The sequence below is a fragment of the Anser cygnoides genome, chromosome 2 (assembly GCF_040182565.1).
Source record: "Anser cygnoides isolate HZ-2024a breed goose chromosome 2, Taihu_goose_T2T_genome, whole genome shotgun sequence".
NCBI classification, from domain to species: Eukaryota; Metazoa; Chordata; class Aves; order Anseriformes; family Anatidae; genus Anser; species Anser cygnoides.
This window is the reverse complement of record NC_089874.1, coordinates 73,880,817-73,896,070: the sequence shown is the minus strand read 5'-3', so window position 1 is coordinate 73,896,070 and position 15,254 is coordinate 73,880,817. Positions and strand designations below refer to the sequence as shown.

General features: G+C 39.5%; 1 protein-coding gene across 1 annotated transcript in view; it reads left to right on the top strand.

The window, feature by feature from the left end:
- Nucleotides 1-15,254, top strand: part of ANKH (ANKH inorganic pyrophosphate transport regulator) — a 108,955-nt gene that overhangs the window by 73,441 nt on the left and 20,260 nt on the right. The window contains exons 7-8 of the mRNA XM_048072119.2: nt 1,509-1,601; nt 5,418-5,513. Of these exons, the coding sequence (XP_047928076.2) occupies nt 1,509-1,601; nt 5,418-5,513 (189 nt within the window). The remainder of the gene's footprint in view (nt 1-1,508; nt 1,602-5,417; nt 5,514-15,254) is intronic.

The following is a 15,254-nucleotide window of genomic DNA, read 5'->3' as shown; positions in this document are numbered from 1 at the left end:
ATCAGTGTCTGGAACATCACTATAGACAGGAGTTTTATAGTTCTCCTGTTCAATGCTGTAAGCAAATTTCAGTGTGTCCAGGATGTCCCTTTGAAGAGCTGGGGTGTAGCATCTTCATGAGGACAGCAAGTCCTCTTGCATTGACCAACTCCCACAGCTCCTGTTCAGACTGCCAGCACAGTTATGGTGATTTTTTTTGGTGTTGATTTTCATGGGGAGTTTTTTTCCCCATGTCAAATACTTCTGTTCTAGACATTTAGAAAAGCTTTTGTGGTTGTATTTTGGGATCCCATCAATCAGGTGAAAATTACAAGAAGAATGATCAGTGTTAAAAACTCAGTAATTTAATCCAAGTGGAATTTAGCATACCAAATTAGGTAGTGAATTATTGTTTTCTTTAATGGTTACTGCATCTACACAGTCTTACTGGACTTCACCATGTAAATAAATGAAACTTCAATATGTTTCATATTCTTCTTTTATTTATTCCTCATTTTAATCTCATTAGCTTTCATATAGGTAGAAATTCTGCTGAAAATAGAGCAATAAGGAGGGAAAATTGCATTTAAAAAGGGTACAGTTTTAAAATTCCAATTTGTTTTCTTTGAACCAATTACTTTTTCAAGTTTCATTAAACATCATTTACAGTAGAAGATTAGGAGAGAATATCTTTCTTTCCCCCTCTATTCCAGTTCACTCTGTAGATTTGACTGTTTTTTCCCATGCTGTTTTTTTAAACAGCACAGGGTGCAAATGAACTTGTTGCATGAATATATGGACTTTTTAATGTCTTTGATGTACCTCTTGTCTGTACTTGTGAAAGTGCAAAAGGGACCTAGTGCAGATAGTGAGTTGTTTCTCATGATCAAAATGGTCATCTGGAATTGATTTTGTCTGTTTTTTGTTCTTAGTTGATTAGCACCAAAGTTGGGAGAGTGTTTTTATTTGTCTTATAAGTGCCTCCGACCCCACAGCAGTCAGTTTGAAACCCATCATCAGTCAGCCACTGAGACCTGCTGCTTTGGAATCAGTCTTACTTAAAGGCGTTTTACATACAAATAACCAAGTCAAATGTATCTAAATTAAGATTATGAAATATGATGAAGGGCTCTTAGAATATGAGCCATAATGCATTCTGCTGCTCAGGTGTCTCTAGATAAAATAACCTGGGAGAAATGTGGGAGGGATATTTCAGTATGTTCAATTCAGCTGAACGAGGGGCACACACCAACTCAAGGTAGCTATCATCCCAGAGTATCAGCATGACAGTGAAATGGCAAAGCTGAGTAATGTAGCTCTATTGCATGATATATTTCCTAAGCTTCAAATGCCTAGCAGAATGATGGCTGCTCTGACAGTGGTCCCAAAGCAAAGAGCTTCCAGTTTCCTGCATGTTTCTCATTGCATCAAGGTCAATGTGGCAGTATTCATGGAAAATGGCATACCGCGTTAGTTTAACTGTTCTGTTCAAAGATTTGAAGTTTGCGTTTCCTTGTCATTTTTCATAGGCAGTGGCAATTCTGACGGCTACCTATCCTGTGGGACACATGCCGTACGGCTGGCTGACAGAAATTAGAGCAGTATACCCAGCTTTTGACAAGGTGAGTGCCCATGTTAGGAGTGTAGTAAATACCACTAGTGTGGTTTCACATCCATGATCCTCCTCTTTCTCTCTGTTACAACATTTTAATTTGAGGGAAGCTTCAGTGATACCAGAGGAATTTCTGCCAAACAAATATGAAGAAAGATAGTTCACGTCTCTGTAAACATGTGTAATAGATTCTTTAAAAAAATAGAACAACCAAAGATTAAATAGAGCTGTATTAATGGTCATCTGTGGTTTTGGTTCTCTCTATTTTTGCCTTTGATACCTATCGTTCCTTGTCCCATTGATAAGGTTTTCTTAAAATCCTGGTTTAAATGAATTATTTTTCAGTGGCTTCAAGCTGTTGTCTAATTTATGATTTTAACCTTAACGCTGTGTTGTAAGGTATTAAGCTACCTTTTGAATAGACAGATGGTATTGTTTTAAGGATTTAAAAAAAATCCTCACTTACTGTGACATAGCTGCATAGCTAATGAAATGAGGTCTCACAAAGTATACAAAGTGAAAGAGCTTATGTCTTTGCTCCAGAGTCAGCCTGTTCTTTAGATTCTGCATTACTTCTGACACGGGTTTGGGTTCTTTTGCTTATATTAATATTTAACAAAAGGTTGTTTCTTATACTAACAGTAAACACAGATAACCTCTTATTTTAGAAGTATTGACTTAGCTGACCAAGTCTATGAAGATTTTTGTTGCCAAATCATGTAATTACATAAGAATGCAAGGACTGCTTCTTGAACTGTGTGCAGAGTAAAAATATGACCAAAGTTAATTTTGTTTAGACTCTGTTTTGCTCTGTTTTGGAATTGGTACTCGCTAGCCCGTATGTTGCATGAAGAACAGTGGTGTCCTGTGATAGTCTAGTTCAAATGTCAAATGCAATCTCCCCTCCTTCTCTTTATTTACCAATTAGTTATATCAACTGAACTTTCTGGTTCCAAATATTAATGAAAAAATAATGCTTGCTTGCTCAGGAATATACTTAGCTGAAGCAAGACCGTTTTGATTTAATCCACAGTACTTCCAAGGAAAATTTAAAAAAAAAAAAAAAGTCGTATCAGTCATAACTTCCTAACTTGCCTGTATACAGCTAAATTGACATGTCAGATAAAAGACAACACAGAGACCTTCTCAGAGGTCATGCTGCTGAAAAGAAACTGCAGAATGCTGAATCTATAGACTGCAAGGTAAAAATGGGTTGGAACAGGAAACACAGCTGCTAACCACATGTGTTAAGAGCTACAATCAAATGCACATCTCTTTCAAACTACTGCCTTGCGAAATTAACAGTAATTAATAGACTTAAATCCAGGTCTCACTTACCTGGTAGAAAATGCACTACTGACTTAGATGGTGGCAGGATGAGACCGTTATTTGTCTGCTCTTGAGGAATAAATGTGAGGAAGAAAAGGCTAGGATAAGGCATAGATAGGTGCCAATGATCTAATTGCCAAAAATGTATGGAATAGTGATTTTAGTTGCATGTTTTAAGAAGAATTTGGCATAAAATGTGGTAACTGCAGTAGCAACTGTATAAAGGGTATCTCTTTCTGGCAGTCATGTATGCCTTTCAGACAGTAAATACCAGACCAGAAACAGTGCTTTTTCTAGATTACTGTGAGAAATGTTTTACGCCTGGTCACACATCATTCATGTGTCACTAGGTCTTTCACAAGCTTTGTTTCCTTAAGCTAAGCCTTGCTCAGAGATAGAACCTCCTTTTATTTCCAGACTTCATAAAACCTCAGTTCTGATTCTCAGATGTTGAAACAAATTGCATGCATGTGAACTCCGTTTTCTTTTGTCAGTCACTTAGAAAGCTGGTAATGCTGATGGCCATCAGAGGCACACTGAATTGCCTTAACATACTGATGGGATTTGGGATTCAGAAAGTATGCCCCTCTTCAGTGCCTACACTGGACAAGTCAGATTCTTGTCTTCAAAGGGAAATTCACATTTATATTCACATTTGTAAGAGATCACATTTGTACGAGAGATCCCGAGTCATGCTTCAGTGTTTTATGCAACTCTGTGTCCAGAGCAACCTCATGGCCTGGTAGTTGCCCTCAGTTTAGTGGTACTACTGATTTGCTAAAATGAAACAGGAATGCTCTAGTTCTGCACTCTGTTTGCTGTTTTATGTAGTGATAATGCCATTATTCTTAAAGGACTGTGCTACTTGTTTCAGAGTGAACAGTTGACTGACTATGAGAGGACTTGTGAATGCTATTCAGCTGATGAATAGATGGGAATGGATACTTCTTTACTCTATAATCTGCATGGTGTTTTGTTTCAAGAACTAAGCAGTATGCAAGAGATGGGAATAAAGAGTATGTGGTCAAGAGTTAGGGCGAAGGGCAGAGCTGAACAAGGACAGCATTAGAAGCAGCGAGATAGAAACAAATGAGAGCTCTCCTTCATCACAGCCTTTTTACATGTTTGGATTGAGATGTGCCTTTTTTCCTGTCATTTTAGCCTTATGAGAAAGTTGAGCCATGCAGCAGTTTAAACCTTGATGAGTGAAGTAAGCAAGGCCCATCCTCATTTACATAAAAGCTAACAGTAAGAAAGTATTTCTTCAGAAACACAAGAAATAATGATATAGTAATAAAAAATGTTTACAGAAAGTTTTCATAACTTGTTCCCAAAAAGGGCAGACTTGGAAGTAGCTTCCTACTAGGTCGGCTTGCCTCTATGCAAAGGTCAAGGATTTTCATGCACCGAAGCTTCCAAGCAGGTTTTTAGTTGAGACAGTAAGGCTGTCAATGTGCCATCACTGCACTGATCACCACAATAGCTTTACATTTCAAAGTTCCATCAACTACTCAAATGTGTATGAAATAGTGTACCATTCACAGAGCTTAGGTTCATTTTGTCCATTCCCAAGATGTGTTTGTGCAAGTTCCTATTTCTCTTACAAGTAACTTCAGTAAGGTAAGATGACCATGTGTCAGGTACTGCTGTTCTACTTGAGCTACATTAAGGGTGAATAAATGTGGTACTACATCTCATAGTACCGTTCTTACCAGTTTGGTCACGGCCAAGTGTGTCTCAAACATCCCTGGGGTAAATGCGGGTACATGACCCAACACCCTATTGCTATAGGGTTCCTAATGGTGCCCTGCTTTTGATATCCTTTCCTCTCCTTTCATAGACATTCTGATTTGTGTTAATGTGTTCCCTGAGGGTAATTTTAAATCATCAGCTTCATTTGGTACATTAGACATTTGGAGAAGGGTTTTTGTTGTTTTAAGTAAAACTTTGCTGCCACGTGTACATGAGTACAGGGCCCATGTTCAAGGTGAAACATCTAATAGTCCTAATTATGTTCTGTTCATTAAACTACATTAACAGAGCCAGCTGTTTCAGGAGCTTTGTTTATATTACCTGCTTGGCTAATTGGATCAGTAAGGGTGTTTACATGTGCATATGGATTTGGTACCACTCTGTGGTAAAAGGGAGTGGAATCCTATTTTTCCTGTGAAAACATGGTACGAACTTTAAGGTTAAAAAAATCACATGGAGTTTCCTTAGAAAGAGTTACGATTCTTTTTCAAAGCTGAATTTGTTAAATATGACTTACTCCTTAGAAAACTAGGGAGATGACTCAGCCATCAGTGACCATAGGAGGAGTTACCATCAGTTTAAGCAGAAAATATTTACTCAGAAAGCTCTAGGTTAAAAAGCAAACAAGCAAAGAAAGACATGTATACACACAGACAGTCAGATACAACAGAATGACCCTGGTGCTGTCATCTTCCCAGTAGTCTGGAGCCACACTAATGCTTGTTATCTCTTTCTCTCACCTTAGAATAACCCCAGCAATAAACTGGTGAACACCAACAGCACCGTCACAGCAACACATATAAAGAAGTTCACTTTTGTTTGCATGGCTTTGTCCTTAACGGTAAGAAACCTTTGTTCCAACTGTCTGTCTTTCATATAAACCAGGAAATTATCTCCTATATCTAATGATAAAAGTGCTAGCAGTTCAAGAAAGGTGAGTTTTCTTTTCTGATGAAGTCTGTTGCTTTTATCTGGGGGAGGGTATGTGATCATAGTACTCAAGTACTAAGAAAATCAGCTGTCATTAACTCAGAGTAGGTATCTTATGTGCTAGAGTTATTTTGTTTAATTCCTCTCACTACTTTTCATTTCAAGTCAGCCTCCACGTGCAAGGCATAGAGATCTGCTTTTCTTTTTCCTTTTCTCTGTTGAACAAAACTTCTGATAAATGGCTCATCAGGAAAATGAAAAAAATGCTTTTGTCTCTTGAGGAATGGGATGAAAGCCTGTCCCCTGGCATACGTAATTGGCTGTGAATAATGGGAAGGGCAGCATATGTTGAAACTACTGTAGCCATTCTCTGCTGTCTCACAGGGCACTAGTCTTCCATGCTAGGGCTGCTTTCGTGCAAGCTGGTTTTGTTTATTCTCAAAATGAGCTAACAAGGGCAATCTCAGAGACAGTGCTTACTCTGACAAAAGTATCTAAAGTCATATCGAAGCTGGAAAGAATTGCAAGAACTGATGTCTGAATTCTGTAGTCTGCTGGGTTTGCGTGGGTGATTATACTCCATCCAGATAGATCAATTCTGATATTTCAGTTAGAAGTACCTACTCTAACATTAAAAAAAGTGTAAAAGTAAATTGATTCTATAGCCATAACTCAAGGCCTGTATACTATGGGGAATATTTATCATCCTTTTCATTTTAGTCCTCCTTTAAACCTTCCATTCCATTTTCATTGCTTTATAACAAGCAGGTTGAAAATAACCAAACATTTTAAAGTTACGATAGTATCATAGTTTTGTTTTTTTTTTAATCTATCCAATTTGGGTCATATAGATTAAACTATGGTATCCTATGAATAGAGTCTGTCAGGTGCTATGTACCCGTGTATGTGCAGAATTAGAGGTAGGAAATCAGAGGCTTGGTTTTTTGTGTTGTGTTTTTTTTTTTTAATTCATCTATGAAGTCTGTAGTTGGGCACAGGTACAGCAGAATGCTGAATTACTGCATATGCTGTGAGAGTGCCAGCTGAAATCAGCGCCTGCTGCCAGTTTGTTGGAGATTGCTGTGGAATTTGAGAGGAAGGAAAATCACATGAGACAACTATTGAGTGTTGCTCTGAAGGAGGATTGGAGGGATGTTTTTTCATGTTAAACGAGAAGTAATACAGATACAATTACGTGTGGGTCACAAGCCTGGGTTGCGTTTAGGCCTAAGGATGACATTTTGCTGAATCTGCAGCATTTCCAAATGATCAGCTTGTGCACATTCACATAGTACATCTTCTTTAAGAAAATGTTTTCTGCACAAGTCTAGCAACAAACAGGTAGTTGTGGAAGAAAAACCACACAGGGTGCATGAGTGAGTATAACAGTAAATAATGGAGTAGATGATAACCATGGTAATGCAACTTCTTTCTACTTAGGATAGATTTACATTAGTACTGGGATCTAGTCAAGCCATCACGTTCCCTCTTTGCTTGGACTTGTGGACCTCTGTCCATGACAGTCTATAGCAGATTTCAGATCTGTGCATGGTGTCCTAGGAAGTACTGAACTGTTTCCTGTCAGGGCACCATGGGGGCTAGGATGTCAGGGACATCAGGGTCTCCCTGGGTAGCCCAGTGCTACACCAGGACTAGGGCACTGGGGGCACTGGGACAGCTGCAGCCTTGGGCATGGGGCACCTCCCTGGGGCTGGGACTAGGCTGAGGCCAGGCTGTGAGCTCGTAGGCCCGCGAGTGGGCCCAGCTGGGCTGGGGTCATAGCCAGGCAGGGCAGGGCTGTGGAGAGTTGCATCCCGACCCTGCTGCAGCCTCGCCAGAGCAGGGGCTGGTGGCCCTGGGGCTGCTGTGGGAGCCTGGGCCTGGGCAGGTTCAGATGGGACTGGCAGGCAGTGCCCTCGGTGCCCTGTCTTATTTCATAGTTGAAATGAGGCAACTCAATCCATCAGTAGCTGAGTTAGGAGATTTCTTCTGTCCTTTACTTTCGATATTTTTCCCCAACCAGCTACAGCTGGCCACCATCAAACACAGGATTGCATGAGCCAATGTGGCAGCTCTTCTGTCTATTTCCTAGAGTTAAGTTTGACTCTTTTTTACCTAGCTTAGAAAGCAATAGCTCTGGCTCTAACTTGCATTTCCTACAGCATGTGATGGACACAGGCATATGTCTCCACTGAACTGGCCATTGTCTGGAGATTTCCTGGAGCTATTGTGTCATCTCCCATCACACACCTTGAGGTTTTCTCTTGTTGGTGGACCAGGCCAAGGTTATGTTCTCTATAGCTGGAGCCTTGCTTGAAGTCTGTTAGTGTTCCAGAGATCACAAAGGGGAAAGCTTTCCTCTTTATATTTTTTTTTTCTGAGAATACTACTTCAATCTTAAAACCTTGTCTGAACTGATTGTTTTTTTAGCCCTTATGGGCGCTTAACATACGTGAGTTCTGGTAGATCATGAGCTTCTCACATTACCAGCACCACTCTGTGCAGAATAATTTTTAATCACAACTTTTAGGCTTTTGTATAACTTTACAGGATATTTTTTTCAAAAGCTCTCCATGTTACTCTCAAGGGTGGTTCTTTCATAAGCTTATCCTGAAAGATTCATCTGCACTGAAATTCCAGAAGTGCTGTTGAGGTCCCTAGCCTTTTCTGTCCTGTCTCTATTTTTGCACACTAGTGACAGATTCTTAGGATTGCTTGTCAGTGGACAGAGGGGAAAAGTAGACACAGGAGCTCTAAAGACTCTGGCTCAAGGGCCGGGAGTTGCATCATAGAATCATAGAAACGCTTCATCACACAAGCTCTGTGGAAGTTGGTATGAAGTATGTATGAAGTTGGTTATGTGCCATAGGTTGTAAGGAACTGGACTTCAAATTTCTTTCTGTTACAGCTAGATCAGATGACCACTGTAGCTGAGCTCTCATGACCATCAGTGATTACTGTGTTTTCCTGGAGAGGCTCTATTGCAATGGACAGCAGTCAGACTAGTGGCATCACTGTTAGTAACATCCTGTTCTTCAGGATGAGAGGGAAAGTGGGAAACAGGCGTCCAGGCTGGCCAAGAGATGAAAACAAGACTGATACTTAGACTTGTCATATGAATCCTTTCTTCAGTGGATGGTCTATGGAAGGATTCCAGAAGATGAATAGATAAAAGGATAGTAATCAAACTTTTAATATGAGCAGCAGTCATGCAGTGTAAAAAACCTTGGGAAACCTCCCAGTCATTGAAGACCTGCTATTTTGTAGACTTGGAAGAAAGATGTCCTATCTTTTTCCAAAGATCAGTCATGCTTACACAAGACGTACTCCAAACTTACTACAGCAGATGCATTATATGACCCTTGATGGTGACAATATTTGTCTAGAAAGAAAAAAAAAAAACAAAACGCATAGTTCTGTTAAGAAACAGAACTTTGTTGTTGTTTTATTAAATCTTCATAGGATATGAAAGGCTGCACTAGAGCCTTCCCAAGCTGGCTGGGCAGTGTGCAAATGTGTTCTGCTGAGTGTGATCATATGTACTGCCTTGTGATTTCAAAGCGTCAGTCTGGTATTAAAAGTGCTTTTTCAAAAAAATGGAAAATAGCTGTATTGCTTAGTGAAAAAAGTCTAGATAAGCCGTTTTATTTAAAGGCTGGAAATAGAAGTAATTAGACTTCCAATATGTAAGAAAGCTGATACGATTAGTCATATTGATGTGGTTTTGGTTGTAAGCAAGCAGTGACTCCTTCCAACAGTCACATTTTGTGCAGCTATGTAATCGAATGTAAAATTTATATAGCAGAGGGGAGGGACTCAGCTGAAGAATTTTGCTCATACAGTTAACTGGCTGGTTCTTATTTTAGAAGATAAGATATGCTTCATAATTTACTCACCACTTGCCATTATTTATTATTTCATTGTCATAAGACACTTCAGGCAAAAATACCTCTTTCTATATATGAGCTATTGCTCCAAACACCAGTTTTATTGCCATTGCTAGATAAGACTGTTGAAGAGCTGAACATTTTGATTCAGTGATTGACCTATTTAGATGACCCTAGACATTAGCTCTGAGGTCACTGTAGAATTGTAAACTAAGTGAAGACACGGACCCCTGAGAATGGACACTGGTGCATTTGTACCACACATCCTTCAGTTGTGGGATGTGTCAGCCTCAGTACAGTGCAGAAATCCCCAGATATTTTTTCCAAGTGGTAAATTACTGCACTTCTCCATTGCAGTAAAGCTTTGCTCTGTCGGAGAGAGCATTCCCTTGTGAGATGTGTGTAGAGGGGGCAGGCTGTGTGACAAGTGAGCTATTTAAAGCAACCCTGACTTACGCAGCGATAGTAACAGCAAATGGACTAGTCTTCAGCAAGGGTTTTTCTCAGAATAGCAGCAGTATAGTTCCTGTATGGCAGCTGCATGGTTCCTATTAACTAAGGTGTAAGCAAGACATATTGCCAGTTTTATCTTTACATTCTTGAGCACTTTATGTTTTTTTACCACAGTGTTTTCCTTACCAATATTACAGGCTTAAGGTGCCAAGGGTGGCATGCTGTGCACACCATGCCATGTTCATCTGTCTGTCACCAAGTTAATGCACAGCAGGAGAGCTGAGCAGTATTCCTGTTTTAACATTTATTAGAAACAGCTCAAAGCTCTTTACAGCTTTAAGTATAATAGCACCAGTGCTATTGTAAAAATTATGTCAGTGCTGCTTTGAATTTTTTTATATGGACGCAGACAGGGACAAACAGGGAAAGCAGTAGTTTTCATGAATAACCAGGCTGAGTAAGGGGAGAAGCTAATTGCGTAAAAACTCTGTAGTATGGTTAATTAGAAGGCACCACTTAAGAAACACAATTCAGATGTTTAAGCTTGACCTTTGGTTCTTCATTCCATTCTGTTCTAGGAGGCTAAAAGATAGAGGAGGGAGAAAGTTTTCAAATTTACACTCATATATGTATTGTGTTTTATGCAAAGCTTACACGCTTCAGATTTACTTGTTATAAATCACAAACTAGTAAAACTATTAAATCCATTTTTTATTTTGGAAAAAATTGCCATGAAGTTTCAACTAACATGAAGGCTCAGACACTTGAGGTGTACAAATTGATATGCAGCAGTTGAGTCATGACAACCAAATTCAGATGATAGGTAACTTGCGTTAGATTTAAATTGTTGTGGAAGTTTAAATTTAGTATACTTAGGAGCAAACGGCTGGTCAGTTCACTGGCTCATATGCTTGGGCCTGAGAGCTGAAGATGTGTGTATCAACATATGTCAAGATGTCACCTTTTGTTTGAACAGCCAGGTTTGTTCGTACTTGAGGAGTCTAATAATAGCTTTAAAATGTAATACTTTCAATATTACATTCTACATCATATACTAGGCCACCTTTTTTGTATTCTAGAATAAAATATTTCATTATTTCTGTAAAAAGAATGTAATATTTAGATTCATATCTGAGATTAGTCTTTTAACAGGGGAAAAATGCTTACTGATTTCTAAGGGCTCTTGCTGATCAACATCTATAATTTAAGGAGTTACTATTGGCAACTGTCTATTTCTTTCATTTGCTGGAAGTTAGGAGCCCCTTAGGAAGAGCAGCAAGCAGGCATTGTGTCAGCTCTCTAGTGCTCACAACTGGTAGCATAGCAGCATAAACTGCCACCAGCTGGTACTTCTCTTTATTTTATATATAATGTAACATATAGTGCATATAATTATAAATACGTATTTCGCGTATATAATTACATGTAGAATGTAGTTATATACAATTATACAATATAATTATATGTAGAATTGTAGTTATATACAATTATAAGTATAAATATTATGACATTATGACATAGGTATCAGAGGTTTTAAAATGCAACATTTAACATGTTTGCCTGTGCATCTCTTATTTCCACCCTGCCCATGAACAGAAAAATGGGACAGATCTCTGGGGACCGCAGGGTCTTTAACTGATATTGCAAGATCCAATAGAGAGACCCCTTAAAACAGCAGAAAGGGCTCCACAGGATTTCTTTTGCTGGGTTCCTATGATGGGATAATGCAGTTTCAGCTCTGAAGAGGGGAGAAAGAAATTCTCTGTGCCATTTGATGACAGTTTATTGTGGACTGTCCCATCATTTGACTAATCTCCAGTCATCATCTGCTTCGTTATCATAATTAAGCAATAAGCACCTAGGAGACAAGAAGAAAACCCTAATCAAGAATAAGGAAGTCAGTGTAACAAAAAAAATAAATTCCTACATAAAAGAATTAAAGTATAGAATACAGGACTCAGTAGTTGCTGCTTTCTGCTTCTCTCTTAATTCTGAAAGATTTGGAACCAATTGCTGTGGAAGAGAAGCAGCCATGTTTCATTCAGGCTGAGAAGCCTTGTCTTGTCTAAAAGGAAACTCCATATGCCCAACTTTTTGTCCTCTTCTTTGGATATGGTTTTGCTGATCTAGGAACTGTGGAGTGCCAAGTGGATGCCATCTGCTGACTCCACTGTCCTTGATCAGCAAGACTTCACCAGCCACTAAAACGTAGGCACTGACAGATAAAATTGGAGCCCATGTGGGTGAACTCAGTGGGCTCATAGCAACTCAGTATATCACTGCAGTAGTATTGCCTTATTGACAAGTTCCCACTCTGATGCTTTGCATTTACCAGATTTTTTTTATTAATAGATGTTTAATTTCCAGTTGAATTCCCAGGCATCAGTCCTGCAGCTGATCTTTTCCTGTGAGGTGCACCAAGAATTACCTGATTCTCAGTTTTCTCAAATTTTCAGTCTGTAGTTTAATAAATATTTCATATCACTTTCTGCTTTTACCTTTTATTTTTCACATTATGAATTATACAGAGTAGGGTTCTTGTATATGTAAGAAACAGGTGTATTTGACATTTCCAGCTACGTTTTCCTGCTAAACTGTGAAGCATAAAGCAGTTGTTGGTAAAGGACAGGAATTAAAGCTGTTTGTGTCTCTGCAGCGAGACTGACTGATGTCTTACTAGGCATCCTTAGCTTGTGTTACTGGTAACGTGATTTATCAATGCAAGATTTATCTTGCATATCAAGAAACACCAAGGAACATGTAAAAGTTTTACTCATGAAACCTTGTGGAGGCAGAAGAGGAGTGTCCATAGTTGGAGAACTGCTGTGTGCAGTTCTGGGCACCACAGTACAAAAAGGACATAAAACTGTTGGAGAGTGTCCAGGGAAGGGCTACAAAGATGGTGACGGGCCTGGAAGGGAAGACGTACAAGGAGCGGCTGAGGTCACTTGGCCTGTTCAGCCTGGAAGAGAGGAGGCTGAGGGGAGACCTCATTGTGGCCTACAGCTTCCTCACGAGGGGGAGTGGAGGGGCAGGCGCTGATCTATTCTCCTTAATCACCAGTGATAGGACCCAAGGGAATGGTGTCAAGCTGAGGCAGGGGAGGTTCAGGCTGGATATCAGGAAAAGGTTCTTCACTGAGAGGGTGGTCGCGCACTGGAACAGGCTCCTCAGGGAAGCAGTCACTGCATCAAGCCTGTTGGAGTTTAAGAAGCGTTTGAACTGTGCACTTAGTCACATGGTCTGAATTTTTGGGTAGACCTGTGTGGTGCCAGGAGTTGGACTTGATGATCCTTATGGGTCCCTTCCAACTCAGGATATTCTATGATTCTATGACTCTGTAGTTCAATACAACTGCACTGCAGTTCCCTGCAGTATGCATCTCTTGGGGCTTGATGTCTGGAATCCCGCACAGACTGACATTTAGCCATTGTGAATGCATTTAATGAGTCACGATACCCACAAAAGCATTACGAACTTTGCTTTCTTTCAGCTTTGAAGACCAAACACCTGAAAGGTCTTATTTCAAGGCTGAAAGACAGTAAATTGCATTCAGGACCTCTCAGGAGATTAGCTTTAATTTTTAGCTGCCTCAGGCATCATCACTGTAGCCAGAGAGTGTGCAAAGAAGTATTTTAAAATAGTATTTTCTACAAGCAGTGTATGTGGAACGTACTTTCAAAAAAAAAAAGTGTTTTTTTCCCTTTCCTAAAGAAAATAAATTCAGTTACCACTCTTTTTGTGAAATCTGTATTAGACTGTCAGATACCAAGAAGAAACAGAAATGCTGGAATTTATGCCCTCATCTTCATGCATTTTTGCAGAGTGAGGAAGTTTCCATGTACATAATTGATTAGGTTTGGTAAAGATCAACCCAGAGTAGAGCAAAGTGATTTGCAAATTCTGACCAATGCAAAAGACTGTCAGGCTCCTACTCCATTCCTTCATCCTTCTCACACAAAAGTCCTTCAGCCAAGTATCTGATGCCTCATCCCTGTGGTTTCAAGTGAATCAGGTGCTGTGAAAGGGGTGCAGGGGCTACTGTTTCTATTTCCTTGAGGCTTACGCCACAGTTTTCCTCTGTGTTTGGCAGAGGGTTACTACCAGAGAAAATTGCCCAGTTATTGCAACTTCCATCATTTTAATAGTTAGATATATTCCAGGCTCCTAATGCTGTTTTTTCAGTTCACAACCTGAAGAAAGCATTTTCAGAACAAAGCCATGGTTGCTGAGGTCCTTATTTTAGGCATTCTTCCTTTTTAGTGCTTTACTCCTAACCTGTATGCAGTGTTGAAACCTTCCCACTTGCCCATCTCCACTCTTGTGTAGATAACTGATGTTAGACATTCAGAAGATAGCCCACTAGGGCCAAATGAGGAATTGGGAAAGGTGGAGGGAAGGAAGATATGAAGATATTTAATGCTAAAGAGAGAGCCAAAGATGTAGTCTTTGTGCAGTGAAGGTGCAAGAGAGCCCAGCAGCTGAACAAGTACTTCCAAGTTGACTGAAGTTAACAAAGCCTCATTTTTTCATGAATTTATGAGTCATGATTGAGGGAGTAGCACCAGATCTGAAAAGAAAATGCAGTAGTTAAACTTGCTTGGCCTTTCAGATACTCTACATCCTTCCTGCAAAAATGGAATGGAATGAGACACCCAGTTACAAACCTTATTAATTTCTTCTATCATTAGGGGTTGACTACTGTGTAGTTTCTGTCTTACTAGAAGAAACAGGTTAGCCGTACCATGGAAGACAGGAGTCACTGTGTTGATTTCTTTCATTCAGGCAGTAAAATCTGAGAGATTATCAGTGTCTGCTATGCTTGACCCAAATTATAACATTGCACGGCACAAATTACTCTGTAGAAGCTGACTGTAGATAGTTTGAAGAATTGACTTTTTTCAATGCATCATGCTATCAAATCATAGTTTCGTATTTCTTATCCTCATTCATCTTGCACGAAATTCATAGTAATTGTACTTCGTAGTACATTGTCCAGTTTGTCCAGATCAAAGCAGTAGTTCATCCTCCGCTGTCCAAGGTCATGCTTATAACTGTCCTTAACAGATTTTCCCCAAATATCTTCTTGTCTGCTTGGGAGAATAATTAATTGCCACTATTATAGTGCTAAATAGCCACTGCAGTGTTATTCGCCATTCTGGATAGTTGTTCCCGTTTTATTGCTTGCTTTCAGGAGTGCCTTCTTGTAACAAACCAGGGCTTAGTCATGGTTAGTGATTGGCTTGAAGAAATATTACATTTTCTGTAGAATCAAAGTACTCTACAGTATTATTAAAATTTCCACTTAGTTA